This window comes from Xiphophorus maculatus, chromosome 10, assembly GCF_002775205.1.
Source record: "Xiphophorus maculatus strain JP 163 A chromosome 10, X_maculatus-5.0-male, whole genome shotgun sequence".
In the NCBI taxonomy this organism is placed as follows: Eukaryota; Metazoa; Chordata; class Actinopteri; order Cyprinodontiformes; family Poeciliidae; genus Xiphophorus; species Xiphophorus maculatus.
This window is the reverse complement of record NC_036452.1, coordinates 21,202,579-21,224,012: the sequence shown is the minus strand read 5'-3', so window position 1 is coordinate 21,224,012 and position 21,434 is coordinate 21,202,579. Positions and strand designations below refer to the sequence as shown.

At 40.5% G+C, this 21,434-nt stretch overlaps 3 protein-coding genes and 1 pseudogene across 4 annotated transcripts; 2 read left to right on the top strand and 2 right to left on the bottom strand.

Moving 5' to 3' along the window:
- Positions 1-1,810: 1,810 nt before the first annotated feature.
- LOC102222384 lies at positions 1,811-4,871 on the bottom strand (annotated as a pseudogene).
- A 1,148-nt stretch (positions 4,872-6,019) lies between these two features.
- LOC111609957 lies at positions 6,020-10,419 on the top strand. The gene is made up of 5 exons (XM_023341589.1): positions 6,020-6,843; positions 8,443-8,784; positions 8,895-9,014; positions 9,168-9,491; positions 10,079-10,419. Exons 1-5 carry the CDS (start codon positions 6,807-6,809, stop codon positions 10,303-10,305), a joined length of 1,050 nt encoding a protein of 349 aa, XP_023197357.1. The 5' UTR covers positions 6,020-6,806; the 3' UTR covers positions 10,306-10,419.
- A 73-nt stretch (positions 10,420-10,492) lies between these two features.
- On the top strand, positions 10,493-14,724 carry LOC102222119 (Fc receptor-like protein 5). 2 transcript variants are annotated; one of them, XR_002753422.1, is made up of 6 exons: positions 10,493-11,144; positions 11,553-11,594; positions 12,261-12,536; positions 13,089-13,334; positions 13,688-14,008; positions 14,103-14,195. XR_002753422.1 is itself a non-coding variant. In XM_023341590.1 (6 exons), the coding sequence occupies exons 1-6, from the start codon at positions 11,048-11,050 to the stop codon at positions 14,189-14,191; spliced, it is 942 nt and encodes a 313-aa protein (XP_023197358.1). In that variant the 5' UTR covers positions 10,493-11,047; the 3' UTR covers positions 14,192-14,724. The 2 variants fall into 2 exon arrangements, 1 of the variants encoding a protein (XP_023197358.1); XM_023341590.1 differs by having other exon boundaries at positions 13,688-13,879; positions 14,103-14,724.
- Positions 14,725-19,361: 4,637 nt separating this feature from the next.
- On the bottom strand, positions 19,362-21,050 carry LOC102218982 (cytochrome c oxidase assembly protein COX19). The gene is made up of 3 exons (XM_005807348.3): positions 20,855-21,050; positions 19,815-19,926; positions 19,362-19,731 (listed from the first exon to the last, which is right to left on the bottom strand). The coding sequence occupies exons 1-3, from the start codon at positions 20,934-20,936 to the stop codon at positions 19,644-19,646; spliced, it is 282 nt and encodes a 93-aa protein (XP_005807405.1). The 5' UTR covers positions 20,937-21,050; the 3' UTR covers positions 19,362-19,643.
- Between the last annotated feature and the right edge of the window lie 384 nt (positions 21,051-21,434).

Genomic DNA, 21,434 nt, shown 5'->3' with positions numbered 1-21,434 from the left:
GCTATGTAGATCAGATAAGTATCCAATAGCTTTCAAGTAATAATAATTTTGCAACAGAAGAAGCCAGAATCGGAAACTCCAGATGTAAACAATGGCTGAAAATAATAATTATGTAATTACACCGTGCCAGTGGAGCGCATCACGTCAGAACTCCACCACTCTTGGCTCCGACTATTAATCCAAACAGACTTCTCTCCACAAGTTTCAGTCAGTGCGAAACCGAAGGCCATCGCCATTAGATGCGTTTTGTTCTTATTTCCTTCCTTCGTGTTGTTATGATCTTGTGACGTTGCTGTCGGCTCCCATTGTTGAAAAGCTATAAAATGACTACTTCCGTATTACTGGCCGCTGCTGAAGGACGTCCACATTTGACTTCTGCGTACGCTTTGGGGTCGTAAACGGTTCACACAGAGGTCTGATCGCGGTTGCATCTAATTAGTAGCATGAACAACCACTAAAAGAAAATCAGATTTCAACAAAAATAATTGGAATTGAACAACAAGACTGTGAACGTAGCCTTAGCTAAGGGTGTACTCACGTTTGTTGCCAGTAGCTGAGACATAATTAGCTCTGTGTTGAGCTACTCTGAGGGTACAACAAATCTATACTGCAATTCAAGCTTTACACTTCTTACTACCTTTACATTATATTGAAGTGTTATAAATGAAATGTTATATTTTTAGTGTTGTCATAGGGAAATATGTCATAAAATATTTTCAAAAATGTGAAGGGTGTACTCACTTTTATGATACTGCTGTATGTTCACTACCAGGTTCTTAAATGATTTATATCTAGCAAAAACACTTTGATTATCTGAAACTATTGATAAACATTAATAGTCTCCCCCTCTTTACTTTGATTAACCCCTCATTAAAATCCAGTGAAACTAATGTAGACGTTATTTAGAAAGTAACTGGAGTGAACTAAGTATTGGAAGAAACCAAAGATTTTAGTCCACATAAAAGACAAAAAGACACTCATGACTCAGGGGACCTGAAAACAAATGCATGCCACACTTTTCAGATTTTTGTTTGCAAAAATGTTTAAAACCTTTTCATTGTCCTACCTCTTAACATTTTATCTTTCACCCCAAAAAAAAGCTAAATTATTATTTTTTTTTACCTTCCATTCGAGTGATTTACACAAAGATCTGGAAAAATCTACATAAAATCAATTAAATATGGGAACACAAGAGAGTGGCGTTCCCTTTAAACGGCTTTTTGTTCATTTTTGTGTGTTGCCTATTATATGAAGTGATGCAGCTGGCACCTCAATAATCTTTGTCGGAAAATATTCTTAATACTAATGGGGCTTAAGTGTAAGAAAAATATTTAAAAAAATAGATAAGGTGTTTATAGTTAATCTGATGAGATTAGCTATGAATCTCATCAGATTGAAGTTGAAGTCGATATTACAGCAAGCAACTTGCATCTGACTGGTTCATCGTTTTTGGGGCGTTATATTAAAAGGAAAGCCTGAGCTATACTTAAAAGTACATCTATTTTCTCTGTAACATATTCTGCTTATTTATGCTAAATCTACTGAAAAAGCTCACCTGAAGTCTTGCGACCTTCCTGGCGAGCTTCCATTAATAAACCGAGCCACAGTGACAATTTAACACAAGTGGGCAGGAGAAATTGAGCTAAAATGCTGGGGACTGAATGGAGCTTGAGTGGTGTGCTTAAACGCAATTTTAAATAAGCAGCCGCCTCAGACAGCTGGAATCAGTCAAACCGCATCAGACAGGAGACAAGCATGAGTCATCACATCTTATTTATTCATTGAACATGCAGGACAGCCATCTCTATGATAAATATTGTCTAATAAATATTGGCCTGCAGAAACGACAGCCTATAAATAGAGCCTGAGAATGCTACAGATATATATATATATATATATATATATATATATATGTGTGTGTGTATATATATACAAGCACTGACGATTGTCAGAGAACTCTTTGGAATAACAGTGCCATACAGTGTTTGTACATTCAATCATTCATTCAAGGCAAACAGTCGGCAGCATGCAAAACATTAGATTTACACATAAATAGATGAATATGTCACATGTTTGATTCAGTTTGGCGTCTGGATGTAATTAAGGAACACAGAGAATCTGGGACCGACGGTTCGCCGGAGGCTTACAGGAGTGAGGAAGTGCTGTTGGCTGGAAAACGAGTCTTTCATGCCTGGAAGTTAATATCCCATTCATTCTCCTGACTTTCACATCATATTCCAGCATACAGATAGTTTGAGGACAATGCTGACATCTGCTGGCCTTTTTTTTTTTTAAAGTAGTGCAGCTAAAATTCTAAACTTCTTCTTCTTCATTTACGAAATGCAAATATATGTCCTTATGGGCATAACGTATATTAGAATTTAACTACTATAGTTAAATTGATGGTGCAATCCAGCCGGTGCATAAATAAATGTAAATAAAAAATTGTCGCACATGGTTTGGTAGATGGGGAAATGTGCGCAGGGCATTGCTCGGGGTGGGCTGGAGAGCCAGGAAAGATTATCCCACTAAACAAGCACGGCTCTCTGGGAGTACAGATGTGTCCATGCACCGTAGATAATCCTTTATCACATGCAGTTCAAATGATTACTCTCTCCTCTGCCAACATATCTACTTGCTACAACCTTCAAAGGGATTTTGGTGGTGAATTAGAGTAAGCTCGTTAAGTTGTAGGTATGCTGTGTTTTAGACTGGCTCTGTGATGTTGGATCCTGAAGGGAGTTAAGCATCAGTAAAAGGCACTTTCTCAATGTTGCTTTAGAGCATTCGGTCGTGTTAAGAGCAGGTCAATGGGTTTACACTGGTTTATGTCACGCTACAGTACGCCAGTAATAAAAGATTTAGTTAGTTTCCAGCATTATAAGGAGTAAATCCCAACATTTTCTAACAGGATCATCATTTGATATCCATATATCTATCCATCATACAGGCAATTTGCCAGCACCCTTGGTAAAGGTATTTAGTTTACAAGGGGTACCAAGAAATGCATAACATCTGTATGACATGTTAACCAAATGATATTTAAAGTGCATAAAATTATTTCAATACCGCTGCTCCGTTTACACTTTTCCTAGAAGTTCGTCAGTTTTATGATCAGATTCAGAATTAGCTTCCATTGTTGCTAAGGAGCTTGCTTTGCCCGGCTGGTACTGCTCAGGCTCTTCAACTTGTAAGGCCCTTCCATTTTTTCTGTCAAACTCAGCTGTAATCTCTGCCAGAGTTTTCCCCTTAGTCTCTGGCATGGTTCGACCGAGCACAACAGCCGAGACCAGACAGACGACCAGGAAAGGCAGGAAGCAGTAGTTTCCTAACCCGTTCACAATGAAAGGGAACAGCATTCCGACCAGGAAGAGGCTGATCCACATAAACGAGCCGGCGACCATGTACGCCGCTGGCCGAGCTGTCTGGTCAAAGATCTCGGCCGGTAATATGCCCGTGACCCCCGCAGGGCCCAAGCCGAAGCTGAGGATGTAGGCGAACACACATGCCATGCTGAGGTATGGCATTCCTGTGACACCGTGGCTCTGAAGGGTGAGAGCAACAGTGAAGACGATGGTCCAACAAACCATGAGGCTGTACCCACCGATGAGAAGGTACCTGCGGCCCACCCGTTCAATCAGGACGTTACTCAGCAGGGAAGCAGTAAACTCAGATGCCCCTGTTCCAATGGTGATATACTGAATTTTCTCTGGTGGAATCCCTGCTTCCAGAAATATGTAGTATGCATAAAAGTAGATGGAGTCGTTGCCACAGAGCATCATAGCACTGCTTGCAGTCATGACTGTCCTGAGCTGAAGTCGTAGGTCCGGATCTTTGAACAGAGACCACGGCGTCTTGGCAGGAGCAGAAGAACCAGAATTTAAGGCCGCAGACATTTGCTGCTCTTGAAGCATCTCCTTCATCTCCAGAGGAGGAACCCTTCCTCCACGCAATCTTCCAAGAGCCTGGACACAAGCTTCCCTGTCTCCACGGTCAATGAGGAGGTATCTGGGGCTTTCAGGAAACCAGGGCAGGGTCACTAGCTGGATCAATGCCGGCAAAGCATTGCTAGCTAGTAAGTAGGGCCACAGAGGCTCTGAACCCAGCAGCTCAGTGAGTCCGACAACCTGTCCAAAGAAGATTCCAAACGCAGTGAAAACGGCCGAGGAAAACGCCACGGCGCCTCTGAGGTGTTTCGGAGCACTTTCTCCAAAGTACATGGGCTGGATGTTCATACTGACTCCGGAGTTAATCCCAACCAGGAAACGAGCGAGGACGATCATCTCAAATGATTTTGCCACCTTACATGTCAGCACAAGCACAGCACCAACCAGCAGGAAGGAGTTGTTCAAAAGCAGCGACACTTTCCTCCCAAAACGAACCGCCATAGGCCCTGCCAACAGGGCCCCCAGCAACCCGCCCAGGGAGAACGCCGAGACAATAAAGGTCCACAGTAGGGTTACTTGAGGAGTATCCAAGCCTGTTCCCCAGCGTTCCATGTATGTGTCATTGATGAAGTTCTGGATATAGCTGGTCGGGGCATTAATGATTGAGATGTTGTAGCCATACTGGAAAGTTCCTCCAATGGCAGCAAAGAACACAGTTAGTGCAAGAGTCCTGGCACCCCCTGCAGAGTTGCCTCTTTCTTCTGTCTCATTTGTACCTGTAGAACTCATCTGGATGCCAATCGTCTAACAATGTCCTACAGATTTATATTCATGGCAGTTCTCTTATAGCTCTAAAAGAAAGCATTTAAACCGTCTTGGGTCTCTTTTGCCCAGCTTACCTTAACCTTGTCTGGCTGATACAAAAATACGGGAAACAATTTTTCATTGAAGCCGGTTGAGAAGGAGCTGATTCACCCAGAGTTTAGACTATCAGGTAGCTTCCCTCCAGGTAGTCTAAAATGGTCACTGCTGTCGTGACACCAGAACAGTTTTCATGAAGATATTCATATCTTGATACTTCAGTTAGGCATATTGAGGGTGAAAATAATAAAACTGGCTGAAGATATTAAAAGTATCTACATGAAATCGTTTGGAAATGCTGCCTGACAGTCTAAATTCAGGGGTAAATATTTCACAGCTGAAACGCCTTCCCATGCTTCTTCCTGACTGCGTAACAGGCGTCCAGGCTGTTGATTGGTTAACGTCAGAGCAGTTTTATGGCGCTTTACGTCACACTTTGATCTAGCCTAGAGACGGTCACGTGGTTTATTGGCACGCTTGTGAACGAGCGATAACGGAGACTTTTTTCAGTCCTTTTTTATTATTGAATTTAATCACATTATATTGGTAAATAAAACCACGAGTATTACATTAAAAGCATACACGGCTATCTTTTCATAAACAATGAATTTAAAAAAGATACAATAAAACAAAACAAAACACCGTTATCTTTATGAAACACCCATTTTTCCCCACTCAACCTCACCTTGACACAGTATTCTTCAATAAACTTTCTTGTTCTAGGATTTATATCTCATTCCTCATTCCTTCTTGCATACTTTTGCCTATGCATCATTGTTTTCTTTCTCCATCCAGCCGCTGCTGATCTGATGAAGACAAATGTGATTGTAGTTTATGCCCACCAGGGGGCAGTAGACCGCAAAGAATACAGTTATAAAACCTGAGTCTCGGAGCTGTCCGGTCTCAGGTCTGTCTCTCATGACAGTCTGTCTGCTTTAGTCCCAAAACGCCTTCCAGGTTCAATCTGGAACTGTCTCCATGATCTCGGCCAGACAAACCCTGGTACGGGTGATTACTCCCATCCACACAGAGGAGGAGCTGAAATTTCAAGATACAGGAATCTAAAGACATGTGATAACTCATCTTTGAATTAGGAACTGAAAGTGAAAGAAAAAAACCTACGACAGTCCCCAAGTTCAGTTCTGAAACCAACTGCCGGATTCTGGATCTGATTGTGGAGTTCGAGTGCCTTTTAGAAGGTTGCAGGTCTTTCAGCAGTAGAAGGTCTGAGATGCTTCTACAGCAGCTGCTGGTCCTGCTTGGTAAGTGATCTCTGAGCACAGTATGAATCCAATATATCTGGAGCGGACAGTAGACTCTAGAGGCTGGACTATTACGGTTGCGGTAAAACCAGTCTCCACTTTGAAAACAGCACATATTACACCACTCCCACTTGAAAACCTCAAAGGGTAATTTATGGTGGCTTGATAAAGCCACCATAGTCATTCCTGGTTTTCTAAATTACATTCATACAGGTTTAAATTAAGGATGTGTCTATAGTTCATTTATTCAAAGTTATTTGATAATCTAGTGTACAATTTAAGCAGAAGTACAGCTGGTGAACAAATATTTCTTGATAGGGAGACAGACTCGATCTTGAGGATGTGCTGAAACCAGTCTGTAAAAACCCATTTATTGGCCACATCACCAATAAATGGGTATAATAGTCCGGAAATTATACCAAGTCGTTTGCCACTTGGTCTGTAGTTCTTTTATGCCTCGTTCTGTCCCTGCCATTCCAACATGTAACTCACTGAATCGTCTTTGCTTGATCCAACACTGAAAAAATGCCGTATTTCTCTGTGACTTCTCTGGGAATTGGTTTGGGGTGGGGTACTGTCACGATCCTTGGATATTTGGCTTTTGGTTTACATTTCATGAATCAGTCCTAAGAAGACCACAGACTTCTGCTTTCAGAAGCCTGGGTAATTTTTCTTCTTCTGCACTGAATCAGAATCAGGTCACCTTTCTGCCAATCTATTGCACCATGATGACTCAGTGCTGGGAGGGGCACAGCTGCAAGGTTTGTGCTCATTCAGAAGCGCTTCATAAAACAGGATGAAAATGTTTGTTGTAGCTGGGATTCTCCTTTACGGTAAAATCTCTGAATGTTCTTCTAAAGGGTGCGGTGTTCTCGGTGCTGTCTTGTTTAATGTTCCATGATCTCTTTTAGAGAGGTGAATGTTCCTGGTGTCTCAGACGTTTTACCAGGACTGGACTTAGACGTTATCCAGCTATGTTCTCCACAAATCCTGAAACAAAGACAAAAACTTGAATTTACCTCCATAACCAGGAGAAGTGGAACAAACCAGCTTTTCTTTGTTGGTCTGACCTGTTTCAGCTTGTTACCTATTCCAGTGTATCTAATAACTCTGTGTTGCTGGTTCACCGTGTAGTGAGGACCGGAGCACCAAATAAAGCTTAAATTTATAGTAGGAACATTACAGCAAACTTAGTCATACAGAAAGATTTAAGAATATTGACATTCTGTTTATATTGACTCGATATAATGTGAACAAAGCTAACTCAGCTGAACCTGCCCTTGTCGTTAGACACAGACCTGTTCCTTTTCTAGGGATTTCCCTAAAAGTTAACCACTTGATGACGCTACATGGTGGCATAACAGGTCTACCATGATGTCCAACTTCTCTTCGCTCGCTTCCAGCCACAGGCTGTAACCTGTTACGCTGTGACAGTGTAAATGATTTTAAGCCAGCAATACGAGCCAATGTTAGTTCACACTCATCCAATTCACAGTGTGTTTCAAGAGTTCAAAATCCTGCCAGAACCTTGCAGGTTTCAAATAGTGCCTGGTTATATTTTATTCACAGTTATGGTTCTTTTATGACTGGAGGTCTACCTAACACAAGCATGAAACGGGTAACAACTGATGAATCTTTGCATGAATAGACACCCATTCAACTTTCTGATCCAGCAGATCAGAAAGTTGGACTCTTGTGCTCTGTCAGTTCCATTTCACCTCGGTCTTATACTCTACTTTGTTCGTTTGTTGTATGCTTGCCACTTGCAAGTATACAACAAATGTAGAAAATGCGATGTAAAGAGAGGAAACAGAACTCCTGCATAAAGACTTCAAAATAAGAGCAGGAAAATAAACTTCTAGGTGAAGAAGTATTAATAGTTTTCAACTTATTACATACATATTAATAAGCATTAAAGTTATTAAAATCTATTATCAAGTTGAAGTCGAAACTTCAACATGAGCAAATTTGGTTATCAAGCTGACGTTGAACGTTGAACCTAATTCTGAAAATTTGGAAAGCAGACAAGTGAATTAGCGTTTTAGAATTTATCCAGAACAGTCGATCAAGGGGAAGCTAAGTGTGCTAAATGTCAGCAAAAAATTAGCAAAAACACTAAACCACTGAATGAAAAATTAGTTATTAGCGGCAATTAGCAGCTATTAGCGGAAGAATGCTCACTACTGCCCTGCGACAGACTGGCGACCTGTCCAGGGTGACCCCGCCTCTCGCCCGAAACGTTCGCTGGAGATAGACACCAGCACCTCTCCTGACCCCACAAAGGACAAGGGTGTTAGAAAATGGATGGATGGATGCTCATTACTGTAAATAAACTTTACTTCTTTATTTACTTAATTACTTACGTTATGCTAACATCCAGTCTTGGCTGTTTGAAAATGTAGAAAAAACAATTGAGTCTGTGTTTCCCTCAGTTTCCCAGCATGCTTTGGGTGTGGAGGTGTTCAACGGCATGGAGTCGGTCCAGCTGCCCTGCCAGGTCAACGTCTCTGTTTCCATGGAGTCCACGGTTGTGTGGAGCCGCGAGGACCTTAGGTTTTCTACTGTTCACATCCATCAGCAGAGCGGCGATGATCTGTCTGAGCAGAACCCGCGTTACAGCAATAGAACGATGATGAGCAAGGATGCTCTGCAGACCGGAGACCTCAGTCTGACTCTGAAGAACCCTACTGTCTCTGACAGTGAGACATACACCTGCACTGTCCGCAGGTTCGGACAGGAATTGAGCTGTATCCACGTACATCTCCAAGTAAAGGGTTGGTGCGGATCCAAGTCATTGTGGGATTCTGTAGTGTTGCTAAATAGTCACATAGAAGTCACTCAGTTCCTGATTGAACCTTGGATGTTTTCTTTGTGGTTCCTGCAGAACGTCCTCATCCGACATGGTTGATACCTATGTCAGTGGTGCTGATTCTATTTTTCGTCCTGGCTGCTGTCTTTGGTTTGGTCGTCTATAGGAGGTACAAGAGGATAAAACGTAATCCAGGTATGTAACCTTGAGATTGTACCTGCTTCATGTTCAGGCTGAAACCTTTAGACAAACTCTGACTAAATATAGCAGGATGAGATGTTCTCCACCATCACTGTAGATCATGACCTTCAGCTGTCGATTGACCATGCTCTCTTGCTCACTCCTCAGTCTACAAGCTGCAAGTGGTGAAGACTGCAGAGGGTGAGGAAGCTGTTGTCCTGCCCTTTAAAACCAAAGTTCATCTTCCTCCCACGGCAACAGTAGAGTGGAGACGTATAGACACGGACCAGGTGGTCCACCTGTATCCAAGCACCCTGCATTGGCCTGAGATGGTTCGAGGTCTTACACAGATGGAAGACGACCCATTTAGAACCGGAGATCTCAGTCTGACTTTGTACAGCCCCAACCATTGTGACAATGGTCTCTATGTCTGCACCGTCCAAAAGGGTGGACACAACCTGAAGCAGAAGGTTGTGTCTCTCTTTGTTGAAGGTTAGCTTTGTGAATACTTCCATGTCCTGTTCTCTAAGCTGGTTTAGAAACACCTCCTGACACCATATGGAGCAGATCATAAATTATCTGATGATACAGAGGTCAGAGTCTACCCATTCAATAGTCTAAAAGATATGGAGGCAATCCAACCCTCTGCTTGACCAAGTAGAACCCCAAGACTATTTCTGATCAGGCACTAATTCCTTAACACATCTGTTGTTAACTGGTGCTGTATAAATTGCAGAGAAAGTACTGCAAGTGTATTTTGCAAAACTGCAACGGAAACACTTTTTTCGCATCGCATGATCAACAACCAGATGCTGCCACTGGGGCAAACCACAAAGAAGACACTACAAGGAACTAGTAGGGTGATGGGGGCAGCACATTTTTTATTGACACTTAATTGTGTTTCTTATTTAATGAAAACACAGCAATTGCGAAATTGTGTTTGTTCAGCTTCAGCAGCATACTGACAAAGTTTTGCACACATTTGTGACAGCAACTGACAGACCTTAAATATTGGTAGGTGCTTAAATACTTGCTTTCATGGTTCTGAATTGTTTTTAATAGTTGTGTGTGGTCCACAGAACATCTGGTCTGGTCTGACAAGAACTCCGACCAAACCGACCACATGCCTGAGAGGAACAGCCTTAGACAGAGTCTGAAGAGCAGCCTTGGAGGACGATTTTACTACAATCAATCTGCTTCCTCTTTGTCCGTACACCATTATCTGTTCTTCTTAGATCAAGCTTTGTGTAACAAAGTTGTCCCACGTCCACAGGACCTGTCTCTGCTGTTAATTTGTGTTGATTAACTGTCTCGTGTCTTCTGCAGGACTTACAACAGAGATGGATCTCAGCTTAATAGATCACAGATGGATCTGGAGATGACTCCAGACGTCTCCAGAAGGCTGCCAATTTTCCAGGAACTGTCTAGATCAGTGGGGTCAGCCAGCGAACTGTCTTTCTCTAGTTTTCCGCGTATGTAATGTTTCTGCAGAGAAGAGGATCAAATGGTTGGACAGACCTCCACATGTGGACATGTCCGTGGGGCTGGACATCTCCACTTGTCCCGGTATTCAAGTTCTGCAGAACCCAGTCGGCTTTTTAGAACACCTTCAAGTCAAGTATATGTGCAGCCTTCACTAATCATGACTCTTCCTCCTCCATGCTTCCTTTTGGTTGTATGTTAGCTCTTTTTTTTATGAAAATGTTTTGTTGTTGCTGGTGTTTTTTATATAAAGTATTTTCTCCCAGTAAAGTTTCTGATAAATTTCAATTGATGCCATTAAAAAGGTCGAAGCTCTTCAGTGTCGTTTCATATTTCACCACACATTGTTTCGTTTGGACTGGGGGGGCGAAAGCAGACAAAAACTGACTAGTTTGTATTAAGAACCCAATTCTAAAGAGTCATCTTCATCAGGTCGGCTCAGAATCACACACCAGCACTGCTGCAGTAACAGGATGCATAAATGTTACTTCAGACAGGATGCGAAACCGATGATTCTCCTATAAATGTGACAGAAGCTGTTTGTTCGGAGAAGGTGTGTTGTTCTGATGACAGGAAGTGGTGTGGGACATCCTTCTGTCAGTCACTGGTCTTTCAGTCTCCATCCAGACATCATGAAGCTTCCATCAGCGTGTCTGCTGCTCGGTGAGTCCGTAACCAGAACTTCTACATCCACCTCTCCGTCCGTCTGTCCTTCCAGGGTCTTACACTTCCTGTAAGTTAGCGCATACAGATGAAATAACACCGTGAAGGATTGATCAGACGGGTTCTGAATGGTGATGAAGATGGAAGTGAAATAACAGAAATTTTGCCCCAGCTTTTTTACTTATTTATCTATCTAGTAGTTCTTTTATTATCATTCTAGAATTTGTTTGTGTGACGTTGAGAATTTGTTTTTTTTTGTCAGTTTATGTTTTTCTGCCAATGTTCAGGTGCATGAATTTACTTAATTTAAATCCTTATTAAGCGTTAAAAAAAAAACTTCCTCTAGATGTAACCAATCACCACTTCCTTTTTTTGCTGACTGTGGCTCTTCAAACCTTTATGTTCCAGGAGTCTCCGCTGTTCTGCTGGCAGGAGGAACTGTCTCTGAAGGTTGGATCATTTGTCTACTTATACATTGTAATATCAATGAGGAGGTAGTGAGGTAAACGTTCACTATGTCAAAATTTGACGTAGCAAACATTTACCTTGCTATATACGAAAGTATATAACAAGGTACAGAAACGTACCTCACGGTAGAAACGTATTAGCAGAATAGGCTTTGACCATCAAAGCCTACTTAGCAAAGACTTTCTATCTCCCCTTTAGAGCATTAACTCTTTTCAGAAATGCCAAAAACCACTTCAGTTGAGCACAAAACTTCTCTTTCCAAAATTGAGGAAGTTACTTAGCATTTTTCGGTTCCATCAACCTTTTCTAACTCAATTCCTCAAAATGTGCATATAAAATGTTGATCGTAACACGGCTACTGACAGTGGTGACATACAGATGATCGAGATAGACTACTGTTAATGAGCTAGTCAAAATGTCTGAGTACCATCAGTAAAAACAATGGAAATGTTTACGATACAGGACCCTGTGGTACTCCACAAGTAACAAACTGTAATCTGCCAGACAAATATGACCCGTTCCCACAGGATGTTGGATCCTCTCACTGGTTTATGTGACAAACGTGGCTTGAGCTTCTTGAAATTCCTCAAGCTAACTGAGGAAATAAATGCTCAAAGGATTTCTTTTATCTTCCCATTTGTCCTCCAGTGTCTCTGATCGTCAGACCAGACCTTCAGCAGTTCTTCAGTGGACAGTCAGTGTCTCTGAGTTGTGAGGATGGACAGACAGCTGATGGATGGACAGTTAAAAGGACCAAAGGAACACTCACTGAAACCTGTGGAGCATCTGGATCAGACTTTGGAGTGTTTAAGGACTCCTCCTGTGTCCTTGACCTTTTGTCTTCTTACACTGGAGTTTACTGGTGTGAAACCAGTGCAGGACAGAGGAGTGACCACATCAATATCACTGTTAACCAGAAAGAAGGTATGGCATTTTGCTTGGTCTGAGGTCTTCAGCTTACTGGACTCTGTGCTTGTATTGTTGGGACCAAAAACATTGACTTCAGTCATTCTTTTGAACACTTAACTCAAAGATTTTAGTGAAGTATAGTCAAGTGGTCATATTCTTGGCATAAATATGTTGTAGAAAATGTAGTAATCTGAGCGAGGGGGATTGCTCAGGAATCAAATAAAAGTGTCAGAGAGTGGAGCTTTGGGGTCCCTCACAAATGATCTTTGTTAGTTCATCATTATAATTAAGAGGGGATAGAATAATCCTTGTCTGTCAAAGAATATCAGAGCCAGTTTAGGATATTATGAGATAATTCTTACACCTTTCCCATTTAAGATCAACTAACATAGTCCAGCAAGCAATTGTGTCTCAATAGCCAAGGGTCTAGACATAGAATTTTTTTTTTTTACCAGACTAAGGGGAACGCAGCTTAGGAGAGTTATCAAAACTTGTTGGAACCACATCAAACTTTTCTGAACCTGACATTGTATCATCATGATGTTTGTGATGTGTCTCTCTGTTCAGACAGGGCTTTTATTCTGGAGGTCCCTGCTCTTCCTGTGGAGAAAGGAAGTAACGTCACTCTGCATTGCCGTCACAAAGATGGCTCCACCCGTGCAGCGTATTTCTACAGGAACAGTCATATTATTGGAGATGGAGTCAAATCTCAGAAGGCCATTATCCACAGAGTCCAACAGTCCGATGAAGGTTCCTACTGGTGTTCTACTGACACTTCTGGATCATCACCTCATAGCTATCTGAGAGTCAGAGGTGAGGATAGTGACATCACTTCCTGTGTCCAGATATGGGCTGATGATTGATTTCACTTCATTTATGTACCCTCAATTCACAATAAATATCGTCTCACTGTATAGAACATGCAGATAATAGTCTATTTACAGAAATATGTAATAAGATCAATCCAGTACTACACACAGACGCAGATGGGGAAGCATTTATAATAATACTACCTTATTTATGAAAAAGCTGAGTTTATTACCTCAACTGGCACAATTTCTAAGCAAACACAGCCGATTCCATCGCTAACTTTGCAGCAATTCCTCCTTCTGACCAGCAGGTGGTGACGGCTTTAGTGACCAAACGTGTCTTTTATCTCTATCCAGATCCTCCTCTCCCTCAACCATCTTCCCACCCCATGACAGCTTCCACTTCTTCAGCTGATGGTGCTAATCATACAGCAAGTTCTCCTTCTCCTTCTGTGTCATTGGTGCACCTCCTGTGCCACCTGCTGGTCCTCTGCCCTTACTGCGTGTGCAGCGTCCTACTGGCTTCAATCTGCTGCAGCAGGGCCTCGGGTAAATAACTTTAACTTGTGACAAAATCTCTGGAATAACTTTGCATAAATGATGTTTTTCATGATATTCACACTATTTGAGACGCACCTGTACGTGACGTGCACAACGCAGCCACTTTGACACTAAAAGGTGACGAAGTGAAAATGACACATCAGCAGTGAAACTGACTGGATTACGCATTCTGATCACTTCCTGTTAAAATTCTATCCTTTCACCCCTGCAGGAAACCAGGCTGTGGTCTCCATAGAAACCACCCAGCTTGGTGAACTGGGTGATGTTGCTGCTGATGTCACTACAGAGCATGAGTTCTGATGGAGCGTTTGGGTCTCATGTCCGGCTGCTTCGCCACAAACAGGAAACCTGGACCCGGAACCCAACCAATCAGAGCAGCTTTTGAAAGGAAGTCTCACTTCCTGCTCAGCTTCTTCTGAGTGAAATAAGATCTACTGACACTCGGACCACCAGCAGCACCAAGCTGCTCAGTGTGCTCACAGCACTGAAAATACTGATCCAGCTTTAACCCGAGCCGGATCAGGTCAGAACACAGAGCAAGTACAGACGTTTTTCAACACTGTGAGGAAACAAATAATAAAAGAAGACATTTCTATTCACCTGAAAATATATTTACTAATTATACAAAGATTAATTTGATCAAACTGATCTTTTATTTTTATTTTTTATTTCAATGTTTGAATTTTTGAGCGTGTCCTGTGAGATTTAATTACCTTACTGTTATGGATCTCTATGTTTGTTATTATTACTTCCCGCAATAATAAAAAATGATGATAATCAGCAGATAATTAAATGGAATCACTTAACCTGCATCAAGGACACAAGAGATAAAAATAAATAAAAGATAAAAAAAAAAAACTCTCTCGGGATGCGAGACCAATTCACTCAGATCGATCTGAAACTGCTGCAGTAATCTAGTGAGATATGAAACCACAGTGACAGTAACCGAAGGAACCAAGAATCGTAGCAGCTCAGGAGTTGGCCGGTCAAACAAGGTCAACTGTTGAGGAATCGTTGCGCTTGGACAAGAAATGTGTTACTGGAACAAGACGGCAAAGGAAGAGAAGCTTTTCTCTGTTCCAAAGCTACCATCCAGTAACTATAGGCAGCGACATTACATGAAGGACAACATTGATGCTTTGATGCATATGGTCTAAGCTAACAGATTATCCACAAGTGGTAGTTACTTCTACATTTAGAAATTCAGGAGATACAGTGATGTTCCCCACTCACCAAATTATGGTTCAGTATTTGCACATTTTTATGAGGTAAGTAACTCTAAAGTATCTGTGGAAAATTTGCCTATTTGTGGATTTTGTTTATTATTATTTTTTGCAACATGCCAAAAATATTACAAGGAAAATTCAGCATATTCAGGAGGCTGTACTGCTACGTGATACGCAATTGGCTGATGTCGGCAAAGCAGCCAATCCGTGAGTGTCATTAATTTTCCAGGGAGCTAATTGGCTGAACCCCTAAGAGCGGGGAAAAGGAAAACTGTTGATTGGGAAATAAACAAAAGACATTTTTTTTAATTGAAGCAAATTGTATACATGAGGGCCCCTGCGATTTCAACTTGGTAATTCTGGGCCACATTGCAAAAAAAAAAAAAAGAAAGAAAACGTGGAAACGTATACATGTGAATCATCCTCATATCTCACCTTCTGATACGCTTCCATTCTGCTCATTTTGAAAACAATGATTCGTACCAGTGATTTGAGTTATTCGCTGTTTTTTCAATTAAACCGCAACTAAAACCAGTGGGACGATTAAGACAGACAAATATTTAGAACCTTTGTTGTCATTCTCCAGTAATACACATTTCACATGCACCCAGTCATTCTGTGGCATTGAGATATCATGTATGGGAGTCTGCAGCCTTACCACTGACGGAGTCACAAAAAAGGAAACGACACCAAACTGACTTTCTCTAGGCTTTAAAATTCCTACGCCGTGACCTCCACGCCGCTGTATTTGTCATCAGCAATTTTTCCAGCTTAGCTCAGCAAGGCTCTCTTCTCCATAATTTAAGGAATAAGTCTGTCATTTCAGATCAAAACAAACGTTTTAACTGACCCCCAAAAAACTTTACCAGCAGTATGAATAATTTTGAGTCCAAGCTTAACATTTATTTTAAACTTTATAAAGTAAAATGAATAATAACCTTTTAACATAACGTGTGATTTGTTGCTTAAGCAACTAGCTTCCTTCATCATTGCTTCTAATATTCCCCCCACACCTCCATTTTATATTGTAAATTTACTGGAAAAGACATTAAGGAATCATAAGAAGTCGAGGATGATGTCAGAGCATCAGACAAGGCTGACTGAAGCTGTAAAACTGAGAAATTGTCCAACACAGACGGCAACGTCAATGGAACCCTGACGTCACTTTCGCAGTCAAGATGCTCACTGAGCCGAGCCAAAATGTACAACCCTAACATCAAATTGTGAATGATGTTGGGTGAGAAGTCACCTAATTCTTACCTAAACTCCACGTGTGTGATATTTAAACTTGCTATAAATCCAGCTGTTCTGTAAAGATGTTTGTTAGAGGACATTAGGGAACAAACAGCATCAAGATCAAGGAGTCATAGCAAACATCAGATAGCAGACAGGTCAGGCTTAATGTTGTTTGGAAGTTTACAGCAGGGTGTACAAATACAGGGACCTCGTCCAAAAGTGTAAAGAATGTGTCCGAGTGGCAAATTCATCAAGACACGGCATGGGAAAAGAAAAAAATTGAGCATAAAAGAGAAGAAATCCCTTCGCCCCTCTGACGTGGTTTGGGTTGAGTTCTGTCTGTATGTCATCCGGTGTGTTCTTTGTAATCGTCCAGTGTGTCACATTCCTATTTAAAGGATTTTATTAAATGGAATATTGAGCAACTGGTCACAAGGTTATGTCGTTTCATCCTGAGAAATGAGGAGTAGAGGGAGTGTCCGTTTTTCTGACTTGAATTTATAAGCAGGGTTTGTCTTTGGATAAGTCAGAGCTTCACTGCTGCTCAGTGGTAACTCTGAAAAACAAGAACTAAAAGACTACTACTAAACGACTCTACATCTCCCTGATTTATTTATATTTTTCTCTACTTCCAAGATGTCCTTCTCAGCAAACTGGAAAGTAGCTATAATCTGTGCTACCGTGCTGCTCTTCCTTCGTGCACAAGGTGAGTTCAGTTTCCGTTTTCCTCTTTTATCGGCTTCCGACTTTAGGCTTCATCACGCATTGATAACTCTGTGACAAAACCCGGATTCATGGACCCCCCCAGCCCCCCATTTTTGAAACGCTCTGTGTGCTTTGCATTGCAGGACAGAAAAACGGGACAGTGGATACATTTGTTTTTCATGCTGGAATTGATCTCTCGTGTTGTGTGGAAACCTCGGTTGCCCCCATCAGCAAAGCGGTCCGGGCCTGCTACGAACAGAGGGAGTACTCATTTAACATTTGCAAAGTGCATGCCTTCATGTAAGTAATCGCTCTGTACAAGCTGCTTCCCCCCCCAATTTTGGATTCTAAAAAAAAAACAATTTAACAAAAAAACAATCTAGATTTGGAATTCAGTCAAGATTCCGTTCACATTGCACTGTTATTCCATCTATATGTGTTCATATTTCTTGTTTTTCTTTCCTTTGCACAGTTTCATGACTGTTTCAAACAATTCATACTGCGTGGATCCAAAAGCAAGCTGGCTGCCAACGAGACTTGAAAAACTATCCGCTGTAAGTGTTAACATTGATGTTAGACAATAAACCCAAATTCAGAGCAGAAACCAATACCATGTGGAAGTTGCTCAAATATTCATGGACTTTTGTTTTCTCCACAGAAAGGAATAAACTGCACTGTGCTGTGAATTGGGCTGTAGCGGCCTACAGAACCCATAATGCATCTGGAGGTACTGGATATCCAATGGTATCAGTTTCAACTTTGTCGTCTCCCGCAGTTGGGATGAATTTTTAAAAAATTAATTTCTTTAAAAAAAAAAAAAAATCATCTGTCCAGAGTTGTCCTGTATTGGTGTATTTTCAGCCTTTGCTCTTATAAGTGTCAATTCTGTAAAAGTTTAAAATCAGGAGAACTAGAATAAACATCTGCAATGTTAATCAGAGTTGAATTATCTTTCTTGCTGAAATGTCTGAGAGCTTACTTTTAAGCTAATTAGCTAATATTTCTAGAGTCTTACAGACAAATTAATAAAATAAGTACACCCTTTGCTTCTTTTTGATTTACTTTTTTTTTTTTAACAAGTCTAATGTTTTCCTCATTGTCCTGAGGATCATGTGGGATTAATTATGTATTAAGTGCCACTTTCTTTAGGGAAAAAAAAAAGTTAATTCCAGAAGCTAAACCCTTAAATAATATTCAAAACAGCTGAATTGTGTCCTGTTGAAATTAGTGTAGGAGCAAAACTGTCGTCCAGAAACAATAACAGCATAATTTCTTCATCTAAATTCTCGCTGCCGCTCCAAGTGGAAAGAATTCAAACAAACATATTTTCGGTTTTGAATTTTTACCAGCTTTACGCTCACAATGTGGAAAATTGCAAAGTTTGGAATCATTTTGTCTGAGATGAAAATGCATCTGCCTGCAGTGGATGTCTTTGCGAGTTAGAAGCGAGGAAACCCGGCTGCATTGAAAGGAAATATATTGAGCCTGAATCAGAAACTGTTCCTGCTTCCTTAAAATGGGATGTACAGTATATTGGTGGCTTACAAAAAGCCTGAAAACGTTGAAAAGTGTAAATCAGTTTACAAATACACCAATGCAGTGCTGTGTTACATTTATGCTTTTTCATGTTACGACCACAAACCATGATGTATTAAATAATATTAGTTGGGATTTTGTGTGACAGGCCAACATGAAGGAAAATGCTTCATTTGGTAGCTTTTCCTCTAAAAACACCCGGAACTGGATTTTTGTAATAATTCAGTCAACAAATATACCTTAATGTGAGTTAAAACTTATGTTAATAAATGAATATTACATCTCAAGTCCTATAATAAAAACACATCCGTTCAATTAGAATTTGTGTTGAATGAGGCTCAGTATGTCGCAATAAAAGTACTTTTTGAAAAACAACAACCACCTTTAAGCAGGTATTAAACATTACATTTTCAAACACGCAAACATTTTCAACGTTTTCAGGCTCTTTGATTTCATTAAATCCAAATTTACGTATTAAATATATATTCTTTATTTGGTCTTCTGTAATGCTCTAATCTTAAACGTCATGTTTTCAGCAACTGTAATTAGAATCAACAGAAATAAAAGCTTGAAAACAAAGATTTTTGGTAGAAATTTACTCCTCCCTTCTTTTTTTCTCCCATCTGCCCCTAAGAGGCCGTTGTGCCGACGGATCAACAGAGCAGACGTTGAGAAACGTTTCTATAAACAAGTTGAGCTGATTTAAAATCAGATGCATGTAGTTGGATTAGTTAGCCTAAAGGACTGAATTCAAATCCACCATTTTCTCTTTCTCAAACAGCAACAAAAAAAGGAACAACTTTATTTTGACGAAAACAAAACATCAGCTCTTTATATTAAGCACTTTCTGTTCATGCAGCACATTATTTTACAATCCGCAGTCGCTTATCTCAACCCAGTGTTCGCTTCCACGGCCTCCATTCCCAGTCCTTAAGCCCTCCTTCGCTTCACACTGCGGTCTCTCTACCATACGTGTGATTCCGGAGGGCGTCCAACAGGAAGTCGGATACTTTGAGTTCACAGGGACTCCAGGTGGAAGCGACACCGGGTCAGGGTTTGGATCCCTCTTGGCTGGGAGGAGGATCCATCAAGTCCTTGAATCCCAGTTTCTGCAGAGGCTCCCTGGCCATGAGCTGACTGGAAAACACAGGAAAACACGGAGCTCAGTTTGTCTTAACCGTTCAGAGTCAGAAGGGCAACGAGTGGAGCGGCTTCCTTACTGATCCATCCTGCACTCCAGATAGTCTTTGGACTGCAGCCGGCACTTTGAGTTGTCAAAGGCGTTTTCCCTCAGACACTGCATGAACGTCTCCTTGAAGGCCTTACACTCTCCTGAGAAGAGTTCGCCGTTCACCACAGATGTTTTAGGATGCAACAGAAACGCTCAATTCTAAATAAGACCTAATATTCATGTTGTTATTCATCCTTCCACTTGCAGTTTGTCTTTTGTGTCTCATTTTCTGCCGTTTAAGACCAGGAATCAAAGAACTCGGATTATGGATTTAATTAAATAAGTTAGTTTCCCTAACTTTGCTTAGTTTGCCCTCCCTTAGTGTAGTTGTTTATCATTTGTTGAATTATAATGAAGTTCTGCTTTTGAGAAATCTGGGCTACTTGTGATTAGCTCAGAATCTAATACGTATCTCTAGTTACTAAACTATTCTAATTTAATGAAGCATTTTTTTAAAAAATATACCTTTTTTGTAGCATTTATCTTATATAAAAAAATATGTGTGTATGTATATATAATTTAGTTATATTTTACATTTTTCAAACATTTTATTTTTATCTTTTTATTGTATGTACAGACATACAGACATATAAAAAGTTTATTTTTGTAAAAAATAAATTATATTGTGTATATATACAGTATATATATATAGAAATGTATACATAAAAAACACTACTTTCTTTTTTTTTTTAAAAGATCTAAAAAAAACCCCACTATTTTTATGTTATTTTTTTTGTATTTTTGCTGTGCTGGTTTCTCTGTCTTCTACTTTGATGGTGGCAAATAATTCACCATCATAGTTTCGAGCTGTTTTCTATTGCACATTTTTGAGAATTATGTCGCTAAAAACAGTCCTAATTGTTAAATAATAGCTGTGAGCTTTGCTCTGTATTTTATAGATACAACATTTAATGGACCGAATAACTTGAAAATGATTAAACTACCTGTTGAAAACATAAATTACAGGTAAGGGTCAATGGTGGGTCACAGATGTTATTTAACCAGAAGAACGACGCGACAGTCGCTCACCGAAATGATCCAGAGGGAAGGAGCCTTTATCCGGAGCCCGAGGTTTAAAACTCTTCGAGCCGAAATTCATAGCAGTCGACATGTTTGCGTTTATATTAAAGGAAAAGAAGAATATCTGAACCGGAGAAGCTGCGGCTTCAGAGCTAAACAAGGCTGCGACCCTGCCGTCGCGGAATGTGACGTTTTGTTTTGGTGTCAGCAACCAGACATGAATAATCGAGTCCATTGTCGATAACAGATTACATCGATGTTTGTTTCTTTTTTTTTTTTTTTCTTTTGCATTGAAGGCTACTACTGTATCTGGCTTAAATACGCACCAATAAATGCGTAAAGCCACACAGAATAGCTAAATATAAATATATTGAACTTGAATGGTGAAAGAAACTCAATACGAGTTAATTATTGATTGTTATTTTTATGGGGAACTTCAAAGGCATATAGCAGTTGGTTTTATTTCAGATGAGTAAAAACTGTAACCTAAGGATATAAGTGAAATGGACAAAACAAACATGTCAAACTTGTGAAGACACACACACACACACACACACACACACACACACACACACACACACACACACAC